The sequence below is a fragment of the Fistularia commersonii genome, chromosome 17 (assembly GCF_037954325.1).
Source record: "Fistularia commersonii isolate RoL2024-O1a breed Wild chromosome 17, RoL_Fcom_v1.0, whole genome shotgun sequence".
In the NCBI taxonomy this organism is placed as follows: domain Eukaryota; kingdom Metazoa; phylum Chordata; class Actinopteri; order Syngnathiformes; family Fistulariidae; genus Fistularia; species Fistularia commersonii.
The window spans coordinates 4,666,012-4,685,774 of NC_141300.1; the positions used below are offsets into that span (position 1 = coordinate 4,666,012).

At 41.0% G+C, this 19,763-nt stretch overlaps 2 protein-coding genes and 1 long non-coding RNA gene across 3 annotated transcripts; 1 reads left to right on the forward strand and 2 right to left on the reverse strand.

The window, feature by feature from the left end:
- Positions 1–24: 24 nt before the first annotated feature.
- rxylt1 (ribitol xylosyltransferase 1) lies at positions 25–6,097 on the reverse strand. The gene is made up of 6 exons (XM_086163600.1): positions 5,868–6,097; positions 5,529–5,714; positions 4,162–4,264; positions 3,720–4,034; positions 3,432–3,602; positions 25–1,799 (listed from the first exon to the last, which is right to left on the reverse strand). The coding sequence occupies exons 1-6, from the start codon at positions 6,013–6,015 to the stop codon at positions 1,397–1,399; spliced, it is 1,326 nt and encodes a 441-aa protein (XP_086019726.1). The 5' UTR covers positions 6,016–6,097; the 3' UTR covers positions 25–1,396.
- Positions 6,098–6,698: 601 nt separating this feature from the next.
- Positions 6,699–8,842, forward strand: LOC147224821 (cytochrome b-c1 complex subunit Rieske, mitochondrial-like). Its single transcript, XM_086163020.1, has 2 exons — positions 6,699–6,902; positions 8,096–8,842. The coding sequence occupies exons 1-2, from the start codon at positions 6,791–6,793 to the stop codon at positions 8,704–8,706; spliced, it is 723 nt and encodes a 240-aa protein (XP_086019146.1). The 5' UTR covers positions 6,699–6,790; the 3' UTR covers positions 8,707–8,842.
- Positions 8,843–8,959: 117 nt separating this feature from the next.
- On the reverse strand, positions 8,960–17,957 carry LOC147224822 (uncharacterized). Its single transcript, XR_015107355.1, has 4 exons — positions 17,862–17,957; positions 16,547–16,665; positions 10,226–10,389; positions 8,960–9,571 (listed from the first exon to the last, which is right to left on the reverse strand). It is a non-coding gene; the product is annotated as an uncharacterized LOC147224822 (long non-coding RNA).
- Positions 17,958–19,763: the final 1,806 nt, after the last annotated feature.

Here is a 19,763-nt window from a genome sequence, read left to right on the forward strand (position 1 = left end):
AACAAGGTGAGCATGACTTTGATATTCAGCATGGATCTCAACTTTTATTTTGCCTTTGTGTAGTTGAAATATAATACCACAGATAATTTTTGAATACATACGTCAAGTGACATGAATAGGATGAAAATTAGGGCCCAAGGCTTGAGACAACCCCTTAAAATTGACAATTAAGATATACTTGGATGTCTACATCCTTTCTATGAACCCACTTGAATAGGTTTTGATGTTTTTAGACATAATTACAATGCTCTAACCATCTATCTTTCCACCTCAATACTGATATTTTCCAATAATATGAAGTATGTTCAAACCACAATATGAAAATGTTAGCAATGTCATCAAGCTTATGCTGAGAATATCACTTCTGAGCAGGAGTCGGTTTTTGCAGCTCAGCCAGAACTCAAAGGCTTCCGAGTCACCGGTGGAACTTTGACTTATGATGACACTTTCAACAGCGCTATCTGCTGGATGATATCGGAATCATTTTGTAGCTCCAACATAACTTTTTTATGTATCGAAACATCTGATGTAATTCTTAGGAGTAAACTGTTGGTGATCGGCCCAAAAATTTTACAAAATGCAAATGAGTGTCTTCAAAAGTCCAAGATGACATATTTAAAAAGACCACAGCCCAAAGACATACAATTTTGTCATAGAAAGATAAAGAAACCTGAAAATATTCATAGCTATTTTGTAAAATTTGGAGACTTTGGTTGGTGCTCCTTATAGTCGCTTCAACCAAATAAGTCCTCAAAATAGTCTTCAAACAATTCAAAAATCATGGGTTAATTAACCATTATAATACAGTACCACATTTATTCTATTGCACAGTGTAACGAAAAAGTTAAAAAAATCACAGGATGCACAATACTCAAAGAAACACTACTATAAAAAATAAATAAATAAAAATTATTAACATGCCACACCATTGGCATTATTTTTGCCACTTTCAAGCAACACAAAATAGTTTAAGTACTATTTTCAAAACGCACGATCTCCTTGTTTTACGCCTCTAGAAGTTGTTGTATCTCCTAAAAATCACATTAGTGTTTACAAACAGAGGCATAATTGTGCTAGAAATACAAAGACTGTTAAATGCAAAGGCAGCATATTATTTATTATTTTTTTCCTAAATAATAGGACATTCAGTCAATGTAAACATTTAAATAATAAATATATAAAAAGGTCACATGATTTCACCTCATTTGTAACATCAGCATTATCACTCATTTACTGGACATTGGATGCTATGAGAATAACCCGCACAAGAATATGAGACACAATATCACCAGGTTCACTTCACTAGTCTGCAATCACGTTTCTCCACATGCCACAGGATAAATTAATAGTAGTAATAAATGTTGCCCCTGCTAGTGGTTTAAAGGTTGTTTTTTTTTCAGCTGCTTTTGAAGAAGTTCTCCTCAATGACCTCAGTGAACCTCTCCTTCATCTGCTGACGGAAGCTGGCATACCACTCCAACAGCCTCCTCCTCCTGTCTACCCTCTGCTCCTGGCTCAACCCTCTCTCCCTCTCCAAGATGGCCTTAAGCTCCGTCCAATCACTGATGAAGATGAAGGGGGCTCCGGCCGCCTTGAGGAGACGTAGTGGAGAGCCAGGCCCGGCTGCACAGGCACCGGCTGTCTGAATGTCTTCCACCACTGGCACCGAGCCGTAGGAGCAGGCCTCGTAGATGCGGTAGCATTCGGCGTTGATCCCGACGGGGCAGAGAGTGAGTTCGCTCTGGGCCAGAGCTGTCTGGTAGCGGCGAAGACTTTCCGCTGTCTCATGAGGAAGCCATCTAAGGTAACAAGGGAGGACAGAAATGTCTGTTCATGCTGCGGTGCTCAACTTCATAAATCTTTTAATAACTATTAAAAAACCCAAAGCTCTCTCAGGATATCAGCCTTTGCCAGTTCAATGTACTGTGCCACCAAAATGATTTAAAAAATCCTAAAAGATAAATGAATATATATCTGAAGTAATTTTTTTTTCAAAACAGATGTTTAACTTTGTTCTAAACAGTAAAAAATATAAATTAATCACATTTTTTGTTTTAGGGTAATTCAAATCATTGACAAGGCACAGAGGTGTTAGAATAAATATTAATCAAATCAATATTAAACAGATGTAAAACAAACATCACCCTCTGATACTCACCAAGTATTTAGCTGCATCTAAATAGTACAACATGGCTTTTGAATATATGTTATGGTACTTAAGATTACTCTTATAAATATCTCACTACATGAAACACATTTATCAGCCATTGCTAAAATAGATAGAAAATGATTTGTTTATAAAGTTATTGTGTCTTGACTTAAAAGGGTTTTCTGCTAAACTTTTGGTTAACTCCGGATACTTTTGGTTGAGATATTGTAAAGATCTGTTATGTGAAACTATTTTTGATTGAGTTTTGCTTGGTAAAAAAGTAAAAGAAATATTAAGTAACGCAACAATGGTACAGACATGAAGCAACAAATAACAGCTGGGTTTTTGAAAAAAAAAATCATCATCACTTGCATCTCCAAAGACTGCATGAAATAGTGAAACCTTAAAACTCCACAGATGCTGACAGAAAAGTTGTTTTTTTTTAAGTAAAACGCACTCCTGAAATATGTAGGTCAAGTTTTCAGGCTGAATATATTTAAATAATTACTGCAAATGATTAAAAAGGCAACTTTGAATGTTCCTCTGGCGTTTCATGAAAGCCAAGATCTTACTTAACTTGTATGTATGAATTTACATGCAAATCAAAGCAGGAGAAATTTTAAAGATGAATGTTTATATGATGGACACTTTTGACTGCATTACTGTTTTTTTTTTTCTTTTATATAACGTCACTGCCTAGTTTAGATATATTGTGTTATTTTTCTTAATAAACATAACCAAGTACTTAAAATATCTACAGTTTGTACAGTAGGTATGGTAGGTAATATTAGGTATGGTAGGTAATATTAGCAGGGTGGAGCAGCTCTTTTTTTAATATGCAGTGAAGATGTGTGCTGTTTTTTCCCCCAATATGTGCCAATATGCTAACATATCTATCCATGTGCGGAACAAAAAAAAAAAAAAACAGAAGGAATGTAAATACAGGATCTCTAAATTCATGCATGCATACATACAAATGCATGCACACACACACACACACACACACACACACACACACACACACACACAATTAATTATATTATCCCAGCACAGTTTGCATTGGTGCCAAACTTGGTCATCTTAAATAGCTGAAATTTCACCTTATAAGTCAGAAAACTCTATGCCAAGTTATGCATTTAGAATGATTGGAAAGGTCTAAGAGGTCCTTTATTTATTTTTCTTCATAAATGAGGCAACTATACAATAAATAATTTGGACTAAATGAAATTGTGCTGGTATATATCAGTCTAAAATATGACTAATTATCACAACAAGGACTTACTTCTCTCTGGCATGAATAATGCATTCCTTATCCAGGCCAGACTGTTTCAGCACTTGCATGAGTATTTCCCTTGAGGAGTTTTTGTAAACAGTTCCCAAGAAATTGCAGAGATATGGCCTGTTTGAGGTGATCATCTGGGCATTGGGCCTGATCATGGGAAATTGTCTGTATCTGCTCAGAGAAAAAAAAAAAAGAGTAATGTTCTATGGAACTGATTTATTCTGCATGATCTAGCACATGAGTAAAAAGTGCAAACACTGGAAATATAAATGTAAAATGACCACATACGTGGCAACACCAAGAGGCCATTGGAAGACATCCTTGTCATTGACCCAGGGGCTATCGTATACAACAAACAGCAGATCCACAAAGCCGCTGTTTCTCTTTAGGTACGGGCCTATCCAGTCATTGTTACAGTGCTCATTCCCCAGCAAGACCACAGCCACGTGAGAGACAGTCTGGGACTTGACCAGAGCCTGGACATGCTCCAGCCACCGTGTGGAGTAAGCAACCTTCTGCTGTTCGCGCCCATTCAGAACAAGAACCAGGCTGTTCATATCCAGAGGCACATGGCCCTGAACCACAGCAGGACCTGTGTAGAAACTACAGAGCAGAGAAGGTGTGGGTGGGTAAGAGGCCACGGGAATCAATTTTGCGATTTGGGCTTGTTCAGTTGTATGGCAGAGAGACCACATTATATTTAGTGTTAGGTCCATCTGTGTCTTGTTACCTGAAATCGATTTTTCCAGACTGCAGCTCCCCTTCCCTCCATTGTGCTACTTTGTCTGTAGGATTAAGGGGTCCCTCTAATATATGCTCCCAGAGGTAAAGCCCTATTAGGAAAAGAGGGATTCAGAAAAAGTCTTGAGTTAAAATGTCAGCTTGCTGTCGTGTTACTCCTACAGCAGACACCAGGATGTTAAAAATGTCTACAAACTATATTTATAAACTGTACTGCTAAGGTTACTGAGCCACACTTTTACTCCATATCTTAATATAGATACAAGCAGTAAGACTAACTGTTTCAATATGTATTTCAATTAAAACATTTGAATTTGAATCACAGGATATATGATTTCCTCATAAATATCTCAGAATGGTAATATTCTCATGTATAAACAACATACTCAGTGAATGTGCTCTGTAAATAAGAGTTTTTTTTTTTTAAAACAGCACTTTTGGTAATGCAATTTAATTTTATCCAATTTAATGGTAGCAAAGTAAACTGCTTCAATCAAGCAAACAGAAAAGGATGATTTCTGTTTGCTGTATTTTAAAGGAGTCTGTCAAAGGCTAAACTGAGTTCAACACCTTTGTCTGGATGCATTTTTCAATTGTTGAATAAGATAGAGAGGTTATTTTACATTGTTTTATGGATCAGTGTCGCTTGGAGCATACAAAATATCAACATTCAGCCTCTCCCCCAGCGGTGTGAGACACATCCAGTCATTTCCATGCCAATACTCAGTTTGTGCAAAAACGAACATCTACTGTATTGGTTACATGAATAGAAAATAATCTACAAAAAAATAAGCATTTGTGATCGTAGACATAAAAATGTCACCCAAGAACATGAAAAAATGATTGTCTAGTTTTTTCCAAAGAATACCCAGCCATTACACTTTCTATGCAGGAACGCATTGTTTGCTAGCTGCTGCATATAGCAGGTCAAAAACAATGGTAATTTGTACAGACTGGGTTTGCTGCTCTTGTGCACATTAGAATTGCCTTATCTAATAATAATACTAATAATATGAATAATTTATCCTTTTTTAATCCCTTGCCGGGAAATTCATTCTCTGCAATGAACCCATCATGGATGAACCATGAGCAGCAGGCTGCCGTCCACCAGTGCCAGGGGAGCAGTTAGTGTCTTGCTCAACAACACTTAGACACATATATGGACAATCAAGATTTAATTTAAGTACTTTTTTCAAATGACATATTGTCTATTACCTTCACATTGATATATTTTACAGATTAAATTAAATGCAATCTATTGCTTTTATTACTTTATTGGTTCATTATTACTCCAAGGGTGGGAACTGGTTGAAGGTTGTAACCACATAAATGAAACCCGATGAAAGATCGCCTTACCGATGGCTGCTTTCCCCCAGATTTGGACCTTGTTTCTCTTTGGCTTGTTCTTTTCAATTTGTCCGATGTGCTTTTTGAATGACTCCCGCCTTTTGTTTAGGGCAGAATTGTACTCCACCTGCTCATCCTCCCACGGGTTCCATTCGTCTACCAGGGACAGAGGAGCACCGCCATCTCTGATACCACCTGCCAACGTAGTAGACCATTTAACACCCGGCTCTTATTGATAAAAGACTGCGTAAAGAGCGATCGCGATTTTGAGTTACAATGTGAAATTGCTCCATAAAGCTTATCTACTATTTAGGCTCGATAACGGCTGTTAACTGAAAATCACGTCACCTGACGGCGCTCCGGTCTCTTTCTTGACAACCCTGTGAACACGAGAGATGACTTTAGTGCTAAAGAAGACACTGTATGCAGCATAGAGTGAAAATGCCACATAAGCAACGATTATTAAAAGGAAGAGTTTTCTTTTTGGTATTTTCATTTTTTCTTTTATTTTTATATGTCTTCTCAGGTCACCATTGTGTAACTAGCCTCCATGTTTTGTGAACGGACCCTTGTTTACATCACGAGGACCGATTGATTTAGGTGTCTCTTCTTATGCCTGGGAAAAATAACTACAATATTCCATTTTCTAGGATTTAAAATATATGCAAATATTTTACAATTTTTGGTGATTGATAAATCACAATTATTTGTTGAACAATCCAGCGGGACTCGCAGGACAGGTCCGGTCGCACGTCGGAACGTTTTAGCGTCCAACAGTGTTACCGGTATAATTTAGGTGTTTCGTCTTACGCCTGGGGAAAAAAAAAACTACAATATTACATTTTTTCTATGATTTAAAAGAAATATAACTATCTTACTATGTTTGGTAATTGAAAAATCAACAACTAATTTGTTTAAAAATACAAGCGGGACTCGCCGGACAAGTCCTCGGAACGTTTTCGCGCCCGACGGTGTTTCTTGTATAATGCAGGTGTCTCTTCTTACGCCTTGAAAAAATAACAACAATATTAAAGTTTTTCTAATATTTAAAAGAAATTGAAATGTTTTACTATTTTTTATGATTGAAAAATCAACACGTATTTGTTGAATAATCCTGCGGGTGTCGCCGGACAGATCCGGTCGTACCTCGGAACGTTATAGCACCCGACGGTGTTTCTGGTAAGGCAGATTAGAGAAGTACACGGGAGTTTGCTGCAGGAAAAGGTCGTGTCCCCAGTTCGGGGCGAGAAGATTGACGATTTTTGGGCAAAATGTTGTCCGTCGCCGCTCGAATCGGGGCGCGCCCTCACATTTTGCAAGCAACAAAACAATCGTTCAAAAGTCTGGGGTTAACGGGAGCAAATGATTTGGTTCCTGCCACCGGTAAGGAAAAGTAAAGGACGTAGCTCAGTGTAAAAAACGTGTCTTTAGCTTCAATTTCACAAAACAATTTAACGATATAACGTGATTACTTCTCCGCTCTTGTATTGACACCTTAATGTAGTTTTGATTCTTCTTAGTCTTAGCTTCTGTTCTTGATTTTACATATCTCATTAGCTAGCATGGTACAACAAGCCGTGATCGGACTTTTGTAAACAAACTGATGTACTTCAGGTAGCCGGAAATTGGATGTCGTTCAAATCTGTACTATCCGTAGAAATCTCTATTTCTAGGATCCCATCGTTTGAAAAGAAGCTTAGTGTAAGATTAAGATACCGTTTGGTCAACATTTGGAATAGATGAAACAAGACTTGGTTGTATTTTCGTTTCCAGAGCTTATCCAGTGACGGCCCGCACACAATGACTTTGGGACAATATTAAGTTTCAGATTATTTTCTAAAATGTGTTAGATATGTAAATTTATCCATCCATAAATTCGAAAATCAAAATGGTGTATGATGCAAAAAACGTATATAGTTCTAGATGGACTTAGATAAATACAACAGGGTGTTTGGGGAAAGTAGTTTAATATTGTCATTATTATAATTTTGGTTCAAGCATGATCTACATTGTTTTTATTAATGTATTGGAGGCCTCATCCTTCAGAAAAAAATGTATCTGTAGGAATTGTTTTTCATGTTAAATCAGCTTATACAACAGGTTCGGATACTGATAAAGGGGGACTTATGAACATCTAATTTTATTGATTGTCTGCAAATGCAGACAATCAGGCATCAGCTCTACATTTTAATTTGGGAGCAAAAAGGCAGTTACTTTAGCATGTAAAGTTTCATGAGAGGTACTGGTACTATCATAGGTTTGGGGCTATTCCGTCAACTCCTTGTCACTAAATATTAAGGGTGTTTGGAGCACAAGCTGTTCTTGGGTAACCTGGGTGAAATAGCTTGAAGATCCCGAACCTTAAACATGAGCATTCACTATAGGCTTCCTTGTCTTCCACTTCCTCTTGCTCATTTTTTTCTTTTTAAGCCTAACTTGAAAGTCAAATTGATTTTAAGAGTGATGATTATTATTGTATCATGAGAATAAGCAATATTGATCTAATGACATCTCTGTAATGCATCACTTAGTAAATAATGTGCCGTTGTGTTTTTTTTCTGCATCTCATGTTGCAGCACCCGGAGGACCCCGCCTCGCTCACACAGACATAAAGATTCCAGACTTTTCAGATTACCGTCGACAGGATGTCAGCGACCCCAACAAGTCTTCTCAAGAGAGTAGTGAGGCAAGAAGGGCATTCTCCTACCTTCTCACCGGAGCAACCACTGTGGTCAGCATCTATGCAGCCAAGACGGTCGTCTCCCAGTTTGTCTCCTCCATGAGTGCATCGGCCGATGTCCTCGCCTTGTCCAAGATCGAGATCAAGCTCAGTGACATCCCCGAAGGTAAAAACATGACCTTCAAGTGGCGGGGGAAGCCCCTGTTCGTCCGTCACCGCACAGAAAAGGAGATTGCAATGGAGGAATCTGTGAATATAGCTGAGCTCCGCGACCCCCAGCACGACAAGGAGAGAGTCGTCAATCCCAGTTGGGTCATAGTTCTTGGAGTGTGCACCCATTTGGGCTGTGTCCCCATTGCGAATGCTGGAGACTATGGGGGCTACTACTGTCCATGCCACGGCTCCCACTACGATGCATCTGGAAGAATCAGGAAGGGGCCAGCTCCTCTCAACCTTGAAGTTCCCTATTATGAGTTCCCAGATGACGACACCGTCGTAGTGGGTTAAATAGTGGAGCTGTATCTTAGTACTGCTCTGCAATACAGTATCTATTCTTAAAACAGCTCTTTGTAAGAGTTAAGGGAAAAGGCAGTTGATGTGTTTATCAATAAAGACATTGTTCCTCTTGTATGAAAGTCAGCACATCTTTTCAAACTGGCTTAATCCATTCTTTATTCACTGACATTGAATCAAAATTGAACTGATGACAGAGAGAAAAATGAATCCCTCAGGAATTCCTGAGTTCCCTCAGAACCCCCCCCCCCCCCAAAAACTGATCCGGACTGGATGAAACGCAAAAAAAAAATTAATATAGTTACATAGCATCCACAGGAAGACTTAAATTTCACATCTACAGGTAAAGTCGAACACATTTAGAAGTACAGCGCTCCATTGACTTGCTGTGCATGGAAACACTAATGATTTATTTCCATTAAAAAAAAAGCATTTTTAATTAATTCAAGTGCAGACGCTAATCATAATATTCACTTTTGTCTGGTTATTGAAAAAAATTGTTAGAAACCTTGCAGTGGCAACACTAAATTCTTTCGTCCAGCCAACCGTTCTTTCGGTTTTCATCACTGCAAAAAAGGTTCTAAACACAGGTTTTAGCCATATTAATCCCTCTGCAACTGGATCTTGTTGCGGATGAACTGATGCACCTCCCCGATGATCTCATTGTTCAAGCTTTTGTCTTCAATCACCATACTAACCAGCTCTGCTACGTCTGACCACTCCATGTTTTTAAGGTAACGACAGATGCAGTGGTAAAGCTCCCTCTTCTGCTGAGGACTTAAATCATTGATTATCTGAGGCACCGATATAAATTGGTCATTGGTCATCAAGAAGCCAAACATGCCTCCCACAGCGCCACCTAAAGAGGAACAAGAAAACAAAGTTGTGAGGTTAAGTTATTTGGTCTAGGTGAGAATGATAAGCTCTTTGATTCCTTCTACATTCTTCCTGCAAAGAGGTTCTGCCCCAAGCGGAGGAGTTCAAGTATCTCGGGGTCTTCTTCACGAGTGAGGGAAGGATGGAGCGGGAGATCGAGAGGCGGATCGGTGCAACGTCTGCAGCGATGCAGACTCTGCCGGTCTGTCATGGTGAAGAGGGAGCTGAGCCAAAAGGCGACGCTCTGAATTTACTGGCCGATCTATGAGCTGGGTGGACTGTCCCTTAGAGATAGGGCGAGAAGTCAGGGGGGAGCTAAGAGTAGAGTCGCCGCTCCTCCGCATACAGAGGAACCAGATGAGGTGGCTCAGATAAGCAGGAGGAAATGGATGGATAATTAGCAGATTAGGGTAAAAACATACTTGACTCAGAAAGATGCAAAAAGACCTAATCATGCATTCCTGGATGCAGACGGCAAAATTATGTATCACATTGGAGGATGAGAAAAAAAGAATTATCACAGTGAGGTTGTATTTAATGCATGTGGATATAAAGTTTTACACAGACCTATCGGTGAAAAATGGTCAATTCAATTGTCACTTAAACATCATGAAAACATAAGATACTTTTCGCTCACCAAGTAAAATACCAGGAGGACCCGCAATCAAGCCTCCGATGAAGGCCATCCCCCCAGCTACTGCTGCCCCTTCGCTCGACCTCTTCACTGCAGTGTTGATCATATCATTCTTAGTCAGCTCACGGCAAAGCTCAATGATGTCGTCCACCCTGGACATCATGGCCCTGATCACATTCAGACAAGACAGGACATATGGGAATAGAAAAGACATGGGGGGGTGATAAAATTTTTCGAATCAGATCATTTGTAATTTTCTACTTCTAGAAAAAATAAATAAAACAGGTTTTTCATGCGTTCCAAGTCCTAAATATTCATACTGGAGGAGGAGTTTGTTAGGAATGTTCTGGAGGTGAAAAGAATGTCAGATAGACTAATGAGTGTGAAACTGGAAATTGAAGGTGTGATGCTCAATGTTGTTAGTGGCAATGCCCCGCAGGTGGGATGTGAGTGTCAGGGTCTCACACCTGGGTTCAATTCGTAATTGGCGCCAGCTGCAGCAGCGGCTGCTAATCAAGATCCCGATAAAGGGCAGCGGCACGCGCCGCGTGGCGGGATTGTGGTTGCGCAACAACCCTGACCACTGTGGATCCCCCACGACACCTGTCACGGCCGGACCCAGCCGTGGTTCCTGGACTTCCCCTTTGCCATGTTTATCCCCACGACGCCCATCAGGACTGGGACCCCCTGGTGGACCACTGGACCCTGAGTGTAGACCTGGACCCCCTGGTGGACCACCGGACCCTGACCCTGCGATAGCCCCCTCTGGACCTTCGGACCCTGACCCCGTAAGATCCCCTGGTGGACCACTGGACCCCAAGTGTAGACCGGGACCCCCTGGTGGACCACCGGACCCTGTCTGAGATCCTGCCTTGACCCAGCCCTGCCGGGGGCCTGTCCTGCCACCCTGCCTGGGGCCCGTCCTGGTGAGACCCATCCTTGTGCGACTGTCTCGGGGCCAGGGAATTGCTAGCGACACTCTGCCTGCCTACCTGAGACACCCTGTCTACCTAAATAAAGCGCTTCAACCCTGATTTCAGCCTTGAAGGTGTGTTTCCCTGCCCGAGTCCGCCCCCGTGACAGTGAGTTAGAGAAAGAAGTTCTGGAATGAGTTAGATGAAGTGCTGCATAATATACCCAGAGATGAATGAGTGGTAATTGGTGCAGACTTCGATTGACATGTTATGGACAATTGACACTATTTTTTTTAAACTTATTTCATTATTAACTTTGATATTTGCACAAAAGCATCAACAAATTTAACTTATTAAAAGGATGATGGGTCAAACCCTCATGGCTTGAGAAAATGGTTTAAGATTGTTTCAGTAAAATAACATGGTAGAAGGCTGAAAATTACAGTATAAGAGGTACGCATAGTAACCAGGTTTAATCGATACATTATAGATCACCACATGGATGAGACAAATACTAAATATAGATTCAAATAGTCATAAAGTGATCAAGATTGGAGGAAGTTGATTTTTAGGTTTTACTTTATCCCACTCATCTCTTGCAGTGACAATGTGTCATGAGATACTGTTCTCTAGGAGAGGAATGAGCGCCAGCACATCCTCAAAGGAATACTGATCCCTTGATGAGAAGGATTCTCTGGACTGTGAATTTGCAATTCTCCTGGTGTGTTGTCTATGGGGTCTTTTGTGTGTTTTGCTTTCTCCTGAATGTAAAACAATTTCACCTCCAATAATCCCTCACTCAAAGCTTGGTACAGGGATGACAGAAAGGGGATATCGACTCCTTGGCGGCCTTCCTTTTCAATGTGCCACCCACACTATCGAGGGCACCTTTGCAAAGGCTAGCTTCAAAACAGTTCAAGGTTCTTTTTGTAAATCCCTTCTTAAAAGGGGTTGCCATATGGCAGATGGTCTGTTCGGTTTGAATGCCAAGGATGCCCCCATACATACCCTGCTTTTTTGTGATGTCACATGTGATGGCTTGGGTCAGGCTCCTCACATGTGTTGATGTGCAATCGGAATAGCTTCTGGGCAATAGAGCCTGGATAGTGTTTCATGAACTGCCAAAGTTGGATACACAACCCATCTGGCGCTAAGTGTTCAGAACAATGAGTATGACAGACCAAGATGGCCAATCACTTTGAGCAAAGATTCATCATTGATTCACAAGTAACCTTTTCTGCTTTTCCTTTTTTTCTTTTGTCGCTGGTTGGTTTTTCCCAGTTGTACAGACATCATCGGATAAAAATAGGGATCTCCAGACATTTATGTGTCCAAGTTTTATCCACCGCCTCCTGCAAAATTTAAAACTATCCTCTGGAAATCTTTGCAGCTGGTACTACCTCTTATTTTCAGGGGCACTGAAGTGTGTGCAAACTCTGGAGAAATCAATTCAAATGTTTGAAAATGTCTATTGTAAATCTGAACATAGACATTTGAAAAATAGTTGAGTTCACATTCAGTTAATTATCCCATCTAGGTTGTTGCTGCAACATTGGCATATAATTATGCAACCCGATGGGGATAAAAGAAAAACAAGGTAATTTAACATGAGAATGCAGGAATACATTTTTAATGCAGCCTCAGGGCGGCACTGGCCTGTGTCTCTCCAAGCCTGCCTTGGGGGGGCACAGAGCAGTGTCTCCCTGTGCCGGTCCCAAGCCCGGATAAATGCAGAGGGTTGCGTCAGGAAGGGCATCCGGCGTAAAACTTTTGCCAAAACCAAATATGCGAGTCAACCAAAACTATACCATACCGGATCGGTCGCGGACCGGGTTAACAACGACCGCCATTGGTACTGATGACCTACAGGGTACTAATGGAAATTGGGCTACTGTGGGTCGAAGAACAAGAAGAAGAGGAGGAGTGCGTGTTCGGAAGCAGAGAGAGAGGAGGAAAGGAAAGAGTCTGGGACTGAGAGTAGGGACTTTGAATATTGGGACTGACAGGAAAAGGTAGAGAGTTGGTCGACATGATGCAGAGAAGAAAGGTGGATATACTGTGTGTCCAGGAGACCAGGTGGAAAGGTAGTAAGGCTAGAAGCTTAGGAGCAGGCTTTAAGTTGTACTATTATGGTACTGACAAGAAGAGAAATGGAGTAGGAGTTATCTTGAAGGAGGAGTTTGTTAGGAATGTCCTATAGATGAAAAGAATGTCCGATAGACTTATGAGTCTGAAACTGGAAATTGAAGGTGTGATGCTCAATGTTGTTAGCGGCTATGCCCCGCAGGTGGGATGTGAATCTGAAGAGAAGGAGAAGTTCTGGAATGAGTTGGATGAAGTGATGCAGAATATTCCCAGAAATGAGAGTGGTCATTGGTGCAGACTTCAATGGACATGTTGGTAAAGGCAATAGAGGGGATGAAGAAGTGATGGGCAGATTTGGTATCCAGGATAGGAATGCAGAGAGACAGATGGTGGTAGATTTTGCAAAAAGGATGGAAATGGCTGTAGTGAACACCTTTTTCCAGAAAAAACAGGAACATAGGGTAACTTATAAGAGCGGAGGTAGGAGCACGCAGGTAGACTACATCTTGTATAGACGAGGTAACCTGAAAGAGATCAGTGACTGCAAAGTAGTTGTAGGTGAGAGTGTAGCCAGACAGCATAGGATGGTGGTTTGTAGGATGACTCTGGTGACAAGGAAGATGAAGAGGACAAAGGCAGAGCAGTGGACAAAATGGTGGAAGCTGAAAAGGGAGGAGTGTTGCATGGTTTTCAGGGAGGAGTTGAGAAAGGGTCTGGGTGGTCGGGGAGAGCTTCCTGATGATTGGACAACTACAGCTAGTGTTATCAGGGAGACAGGTAGAAGAGTACTTGGTGTGTCATCTGGAAGGAAAGTAGATAAGGAGACTTGGTGGTGGAATGAGGAAGTGCAGGAGTGTATACAGAGAAAGCGGTTAGCGAAGAAGTGGGATACTGAGAGGACTGAAGAGAACAGACAGGAGTTCAGGGAGATGCGGCGAAAGGTAAAGATAGAGATAGCAAAGGCAAAACAAAGGGCTTATGATGACTTGTATGCTCGGTTGGATAGTAAGGAGGGTGAGAATGATCTATACAGGTTGGCGAAACAGAGAGATAAAGATGGAAAGGATGTACAACAGGTCCGGGTGATTAAGGACAGAGAGGGGAATGTATTAACAGATACTAGAAGAGTGATGGGAAGATGGAAAGAGTACTTTGAAGAGCTGATGAATGTGGAAAATGAAAGAGAGGCAAGGGTAGAAGAGGTGATTATTGTAGACCACAAAGTAGCAAAAATTAGTAAAAGTGAAGTGAGGAAGGCATTGAGTGGAAAAGCAGTGGTCCTGATGATATACCTGTGGAGGTGTGGAAGTGCCTAGGAGAGTGCCAGGATCTTAGAGAGTGAGAAGATGCCTGAAGAATGGAGACAAAGTGTGATGGTGCCTATTTTTAAGAATAAAGGGGATGTGCAGAATTGTGGCAACTATCGAGGGATTAAGTTGATGAGCCATACAATGAAGTTATGGGAAAGAGTAGTGGAAACTAGACTGAGAGCAGAAGTCAGCATTTGTGAACAGCAGTATGGCTTCATGCCTAGGAAGAGTACTACAGATGCAGTATTTGCGTTGAGAATGCTAATAGAAAAGTACAGAGAAGGCCAGAGGGAGTTGCATTGCCTTTTTTGTAGACCTAGAAAAAGCATATGACAGGGTGCCAAGAGAGGAGCTCTGGTATTGTATGAGGAAGTCTGGAGTGGCAGAGAAGTATGTTAGACTGGTGCAGGACATGTATGCTAGCTGTGAGACACTGGTACGGTGTGCTGTAGGGGTAACCGAGAAGTTCGTGGTGGTGGGACTCCATCAGGGATCAGCTCTGAGCCCCTTCTTGTTCGCAATGGTGATGGATAGGCTGACAGATGAGGTTGGACAGGAATCCCCATGGACCATGATGTTTGCGGATGACATTGTGATCTGTAGTGAGAGCAGAAAACAGGTAGAGGAAAATCTAGAGAGGTGGAGGTATGCTCTGGAAAGGAGAGGAATGAAAGTTAGTCGCAGCAAGACAGAATATATGTGTGTGAATGAGAGGAACTCGGGTGGAGCGGTGAGGCTACAGGGAGTGGAGATCAGGAAGCTGGAGGATTTCAGGTACTTAGGGTCAACAGTCCAGAGCAACGGAGAGTGCGGAAAAGAGGTGAAGAGACGGGTCCAAGCAGGTTGGAATGGGTGGAGAAAAGTGTCAGGGGTACTATGTGATAGAAGACTTTCAGCCAGAATAAAAGGAAAGGTGTACAAGACAGTGGTGAGACCAGCGATGATGTATGGACTAGAAACTGTTACAATGACCAAAAGACAGCAGGCAGAACTAGAGGTTGCAGAGATGAAGATGTTGAGGTTCTCTTTGGGAGTGACCAGGATGGATAGGATCAGGAATGAGTATCAGAGGGACGGCACATGTTCGATGTTTTGGAGAGAAGGTCAGAGAAGCCAGACTGAGATGGTTCGGTCATGTACAGAGAAGAGATAGTGAATATAGTGGTAGACGGATGCTGGAATTGGAGCTGCTAGGCAGGAGGTCTCGAGGAAGACCAAAGAGAAGATTTATGGACGTAGTGAGAGAGGATATGAAGGTAGTTGGAGTGAGAGAGGAAGATACAGAGAATAGGGTTAGATGGAGAAAGTTGACTCGCTGTGGCGACCCCTGACGGTAAAAGCCGAAAGAAGAAGAAGAATGCAGGAATACATTTAAAAACAATTAATTACCCTAAATAACGCATACACACTTATTTTTACAAAACATGAGGGATTGTCCCTTCTGTGAACTGGAGATGCAACCACATTACTCCAATAACACTGACAGGGTTGGGGTTAGGGTTTAAAACCAATGCTAATGTTAGCTTTTTTCAAGAACAGATGCTACCTGTGAAATGTACTGCTATCGTAACATCAAGGACAGACTTTGTTATTTTCAGAAATGAAGATGATTTTGAATTACTTTGTCTTATCCTGAACATATAATTAATTGGGTTGCGTTGGTTAGAGTGACACGATCGGTGAAGGCTTGAAAGATTTGAAAAATAGAGAGGACTTGCCTTCTGGTCTGCTCATGGCATTAGCATATGGCTTGATGATGTCATTTCCGCATTGCAATAATAATGTCATACATGAACAGTCAAAAAACGGTGTGTCTGTCTTGGTCATGATTAACACTTAACAAGCTTAGACACTGACTCAACTGTTCATGGTTAAGACAATGGTGCACATAACTACCTCGCTCTGTAGTTTGCCCACGCCTGCTGTAGAATATCTGTAGCCTTTTACTAATTCGATAATACCCAGCTGAGGCAAATGCTGTGGTAACAATCAAAATACAAATGTTAAGAACATACCTTGTCATGTTAAAAAGTCCTCAACCAAAATATAACTTGGGAATCAGTTCAACCTTGGAAGTCACCTTCTATATCTTGGGTTCAGCAGGTGTCGGTCCTTGGCTGCTTGGGCTGGAGAACTATTGAGGGGCAGGGACATCGTACAGAAATAAACTCTGTTTCACTTTCACTTGTGTCCCCACCTATGTTGCGAACCGAACCAATGTGCAGCTTAGTTTTTAATTTAATCGGACTTCAAATACTGACTGAGAAGGACTCCTGCCGTACCACCGCCACAGAGCAAAAACCCACAGGTTGTCACAACATTTTGATAAACACATAACCAATATTCTTAATTTAAAAAAAAAACTTTTACAAGCACACTTTTCCAAACCCTTGAGGACACATGACATGTGGAAACATGAATTTACAGTCAAAACCTACACATCCCATCACAAGCGCTGAAACATTATTCTGTAGGAACTAAAAGATGAAACCATTTTGCACATCAATGCCTTAAACAATCTTCAAGGGACAGAATGTGCAGAAAAAAAAATGTACAATAGATAAATAAACATATTCTCCTAGAATGGGGAATCACATGTTTATGAATGTAAAATGTACCTCTAAACAATTTACGAAAGGTTTTCCAATTTGATGACAGAAATCTGGCCCACAACACGGTTTGTTGCCACTTTCAAAATGTCAAACTATTAAAGTCCTCACCCTACATCACTTTCCTCACAACTTTTGTTATTAATAATGTTTTAGAAATTGCAGGCCTTGGTGAGAGGAATGGTGGTTTAGAGATGGACTTCTTTCTTTCCTCTTTGAAAAATTAAGAAAATAAATCACTGGTTACTTCTTAGATAAATGAAGGAATCTAGGAGCTCCCCCCACGCACATACACACTTATGTATGTATGCGTATGAATATGCACGCATGTGTATGTTTTTAAGTTTACACAGAATATATGCAGTATACTGCTTTATGGTTTAATATTTATATATCTACAGAGTATGGTATTTAAATGACATAGTGTCAATCATACAAGCTGATGTATTGTCAGTTTGAATTCAAAAGAAGCAAAGATATGTAGAACATTTACAGGTTCTATAGTAAAGCAAAGCAACAACAATAATAACAATAATGATAATAATAATTATTCAGTAGATTCAGATTTGATTTGTATAGCACCTAATCACAGCACAGTTGTCTCATGACACTTTCCATATAGAGTAGGTCTGGATTACACTCTTTGAAATGATTTACAGAAATCCAGTGTTCCCCTTTGACAAGCCTCTGGCGATAATGGCAAGGAACCAGTGCCTTTTACCTGTGCAGAAACCTTGGACAAAATCCAAGTCAGTGTGGGTGGCCTTCTGTTTTCGACCGGTTGTGGTAGAGAGAGGGAGAGCGAAAGATATAGGACTGCGAGATCAAAAGCAAGAGTGTCACAGAGGCGGAGGGGATATGGGGGCTAGGAAGGGCAGGCACATGTGATCTCATACTAATAATAACAGTGGCGGTGACAGTTTTACTATAATAGCTGGGAATGATGATCAATAATAGCTCTGATATTCATATGAGAAATAATGATGGTGGTGCAGCTGTTCGAGCCGCACCCCCTGGGAACCTGGGAATCGAGAGAGCCTAGGGACCTAGGAGAAGATATGAAGTTACCATTGTGCATTGATGAATGCACATAAATGCAGACAAGATAGGAAGAGTGGGAGGAATGAAAAGGGCATCATGGGATATCCTTCAGCAGAGTAAAACTATGGCAGCATAAGAAGGGGCTATCCTATCCCAAACTATAAGTTATTTTCTCATAAAGTAATGTTTTAAGCCAAATCTAGAACAAAGAGAGGGTGTCAACCCCCAGATTGAAAATGGAAGGTGGTTCGACACAAGAGGAGCTCGGTAACTGAATGCCCCTGCGCCCAGTGCACTTTTAAAGACTCTAGGGACCACAAGTAGCCTGGGCGCATCCTGGGAGCTGTGAGATTTGAGATATGATGGTGCCGTGCCTGAGACAATTAGGGCTTTATCGACAAGAAGGATTTTAAATTCTACTCTGGACGGTACAGGGAGCCAGTGCGGAGATGCCAGTACAGGAGAGAGACTAATCCGAAACCATTTTGTTTCAGTGGGAGATTCTTCACTGACAAGAGAGAGTTACAGTAATCCAGTCTAGAAGAGACATCTCTTTGAGATGGAATATGCCTAGGAATAACTTAAAAATATTACTGAAGGAAAGACTGCAGTTCTTGATATATTTTAGGTTCTTAAGACATGTCTCCAATATTGACTGATGCCACAATGTTTGATATTGTACTTCTTCTGCATTTGGCTTTTCCCTCCAGGAGTCGCCATCAACCTTCTCCATCTAACTCTATTCTCTGTGTCCTCCTCTCTCACACCAACTACCTTCATATCCTCTCTCACTACATTGTTTGATATTGTACAATATATTCAAAACAACTTACAAAGTCCCAAGGCTTCTGAGGGGGCAACAGAAGATTTCTGTGATATTACAGTTTCATATGCTGGTAGTCTGCCAGTTCTTTTTAGGTGGAATGTTTGGTTGTAAGCCTTAATGTTTGATCATGAAGTCATTTAGATAAATTGTGTTACATAATGGGTTTTGGGGGATTTCAGAGAATCTGCAAAACAAGGCCACAACACAAAATGTACCACTCTTTGGCAGGCTTTTCTTATTTGCTGTGTTTACATGTTGGTATATTAGGAGGCGCATAGGGTTGTATGATTAGACCAGATGCTGCAGTACAGGTACGTGGCGGAGAGTGTGAGGACCGAGTTATGAAGGGGACATTAAGAAAAGCAGAATTAAAGTAGTAATGAGGAATAAAATCATGACCCTGTTGCAAAGTCATGAGACAACATCATTTGTGCACTAAAAACTGAAAGGGGTAGCTTATCCACAGCTACATAAAATGTACCCATCTGGGGAAACTTTGATGTAGGTGCTCATGAATGAAGGTGAGTACAAAATGTAGAATATATTTGAGAAAAAAACAATGTGCTCACAGGACCTTAATGTTGATGGTTATTAACAAAAACCTTGACAAAAAATGTTTTCCCCCTTCTTTTCTTTTAAATGAACTGCAGTTCCAGTTCCCGGCCTCCAGAAGTCGCTCAACGCAAGAAGAAAGCGGAGAAGAAGAAGAAGCAAGGAAAAAAACAGAAGAAGAAGAAACAGTAACAACAGCGGAAG

Excerpts from the sequence above, each read along its gene's own strand:
- rxylt1 (XM_086163600.1), bottom strand. The coding sequence starts at position 6,015 with ATGAAAATACCAAAAAGAAAACTCTTCCTTTTAATAATCGTTGCTTAT. Across the intron at positions 5,715-5,867 it reads AGAGACCGGAGCGCCGTCAG|GTGGTATCAGAGATGGCGGT; the intron begins GTGACGTGATTT and ends CTACGTTGGCAG. Across the intron at positions 4,265-5,528 it reads CTGGGGGAAAGCAGCCATCG|GGCTTTACCTCTGGGAGCAT; the intron begins GTAAGGCGATCT and ends TTTTCCTAATAG.
- LOC147224821 (XM_086163020.1), top strand. The coding sequence starts at position 6,791 with ATGTTGTCCGTCGCCGCTCGAATCGGGGCGCGCCCTCACATTTTGCAA. Across the intron at positions 6,903-8,095 it reads TGATTTGGTTCCTGCCACCG|CACCCGGAGGACCCCGCCTC; the intron begins GTAAGGAAAAGT and ends CTCATGTTGCAG.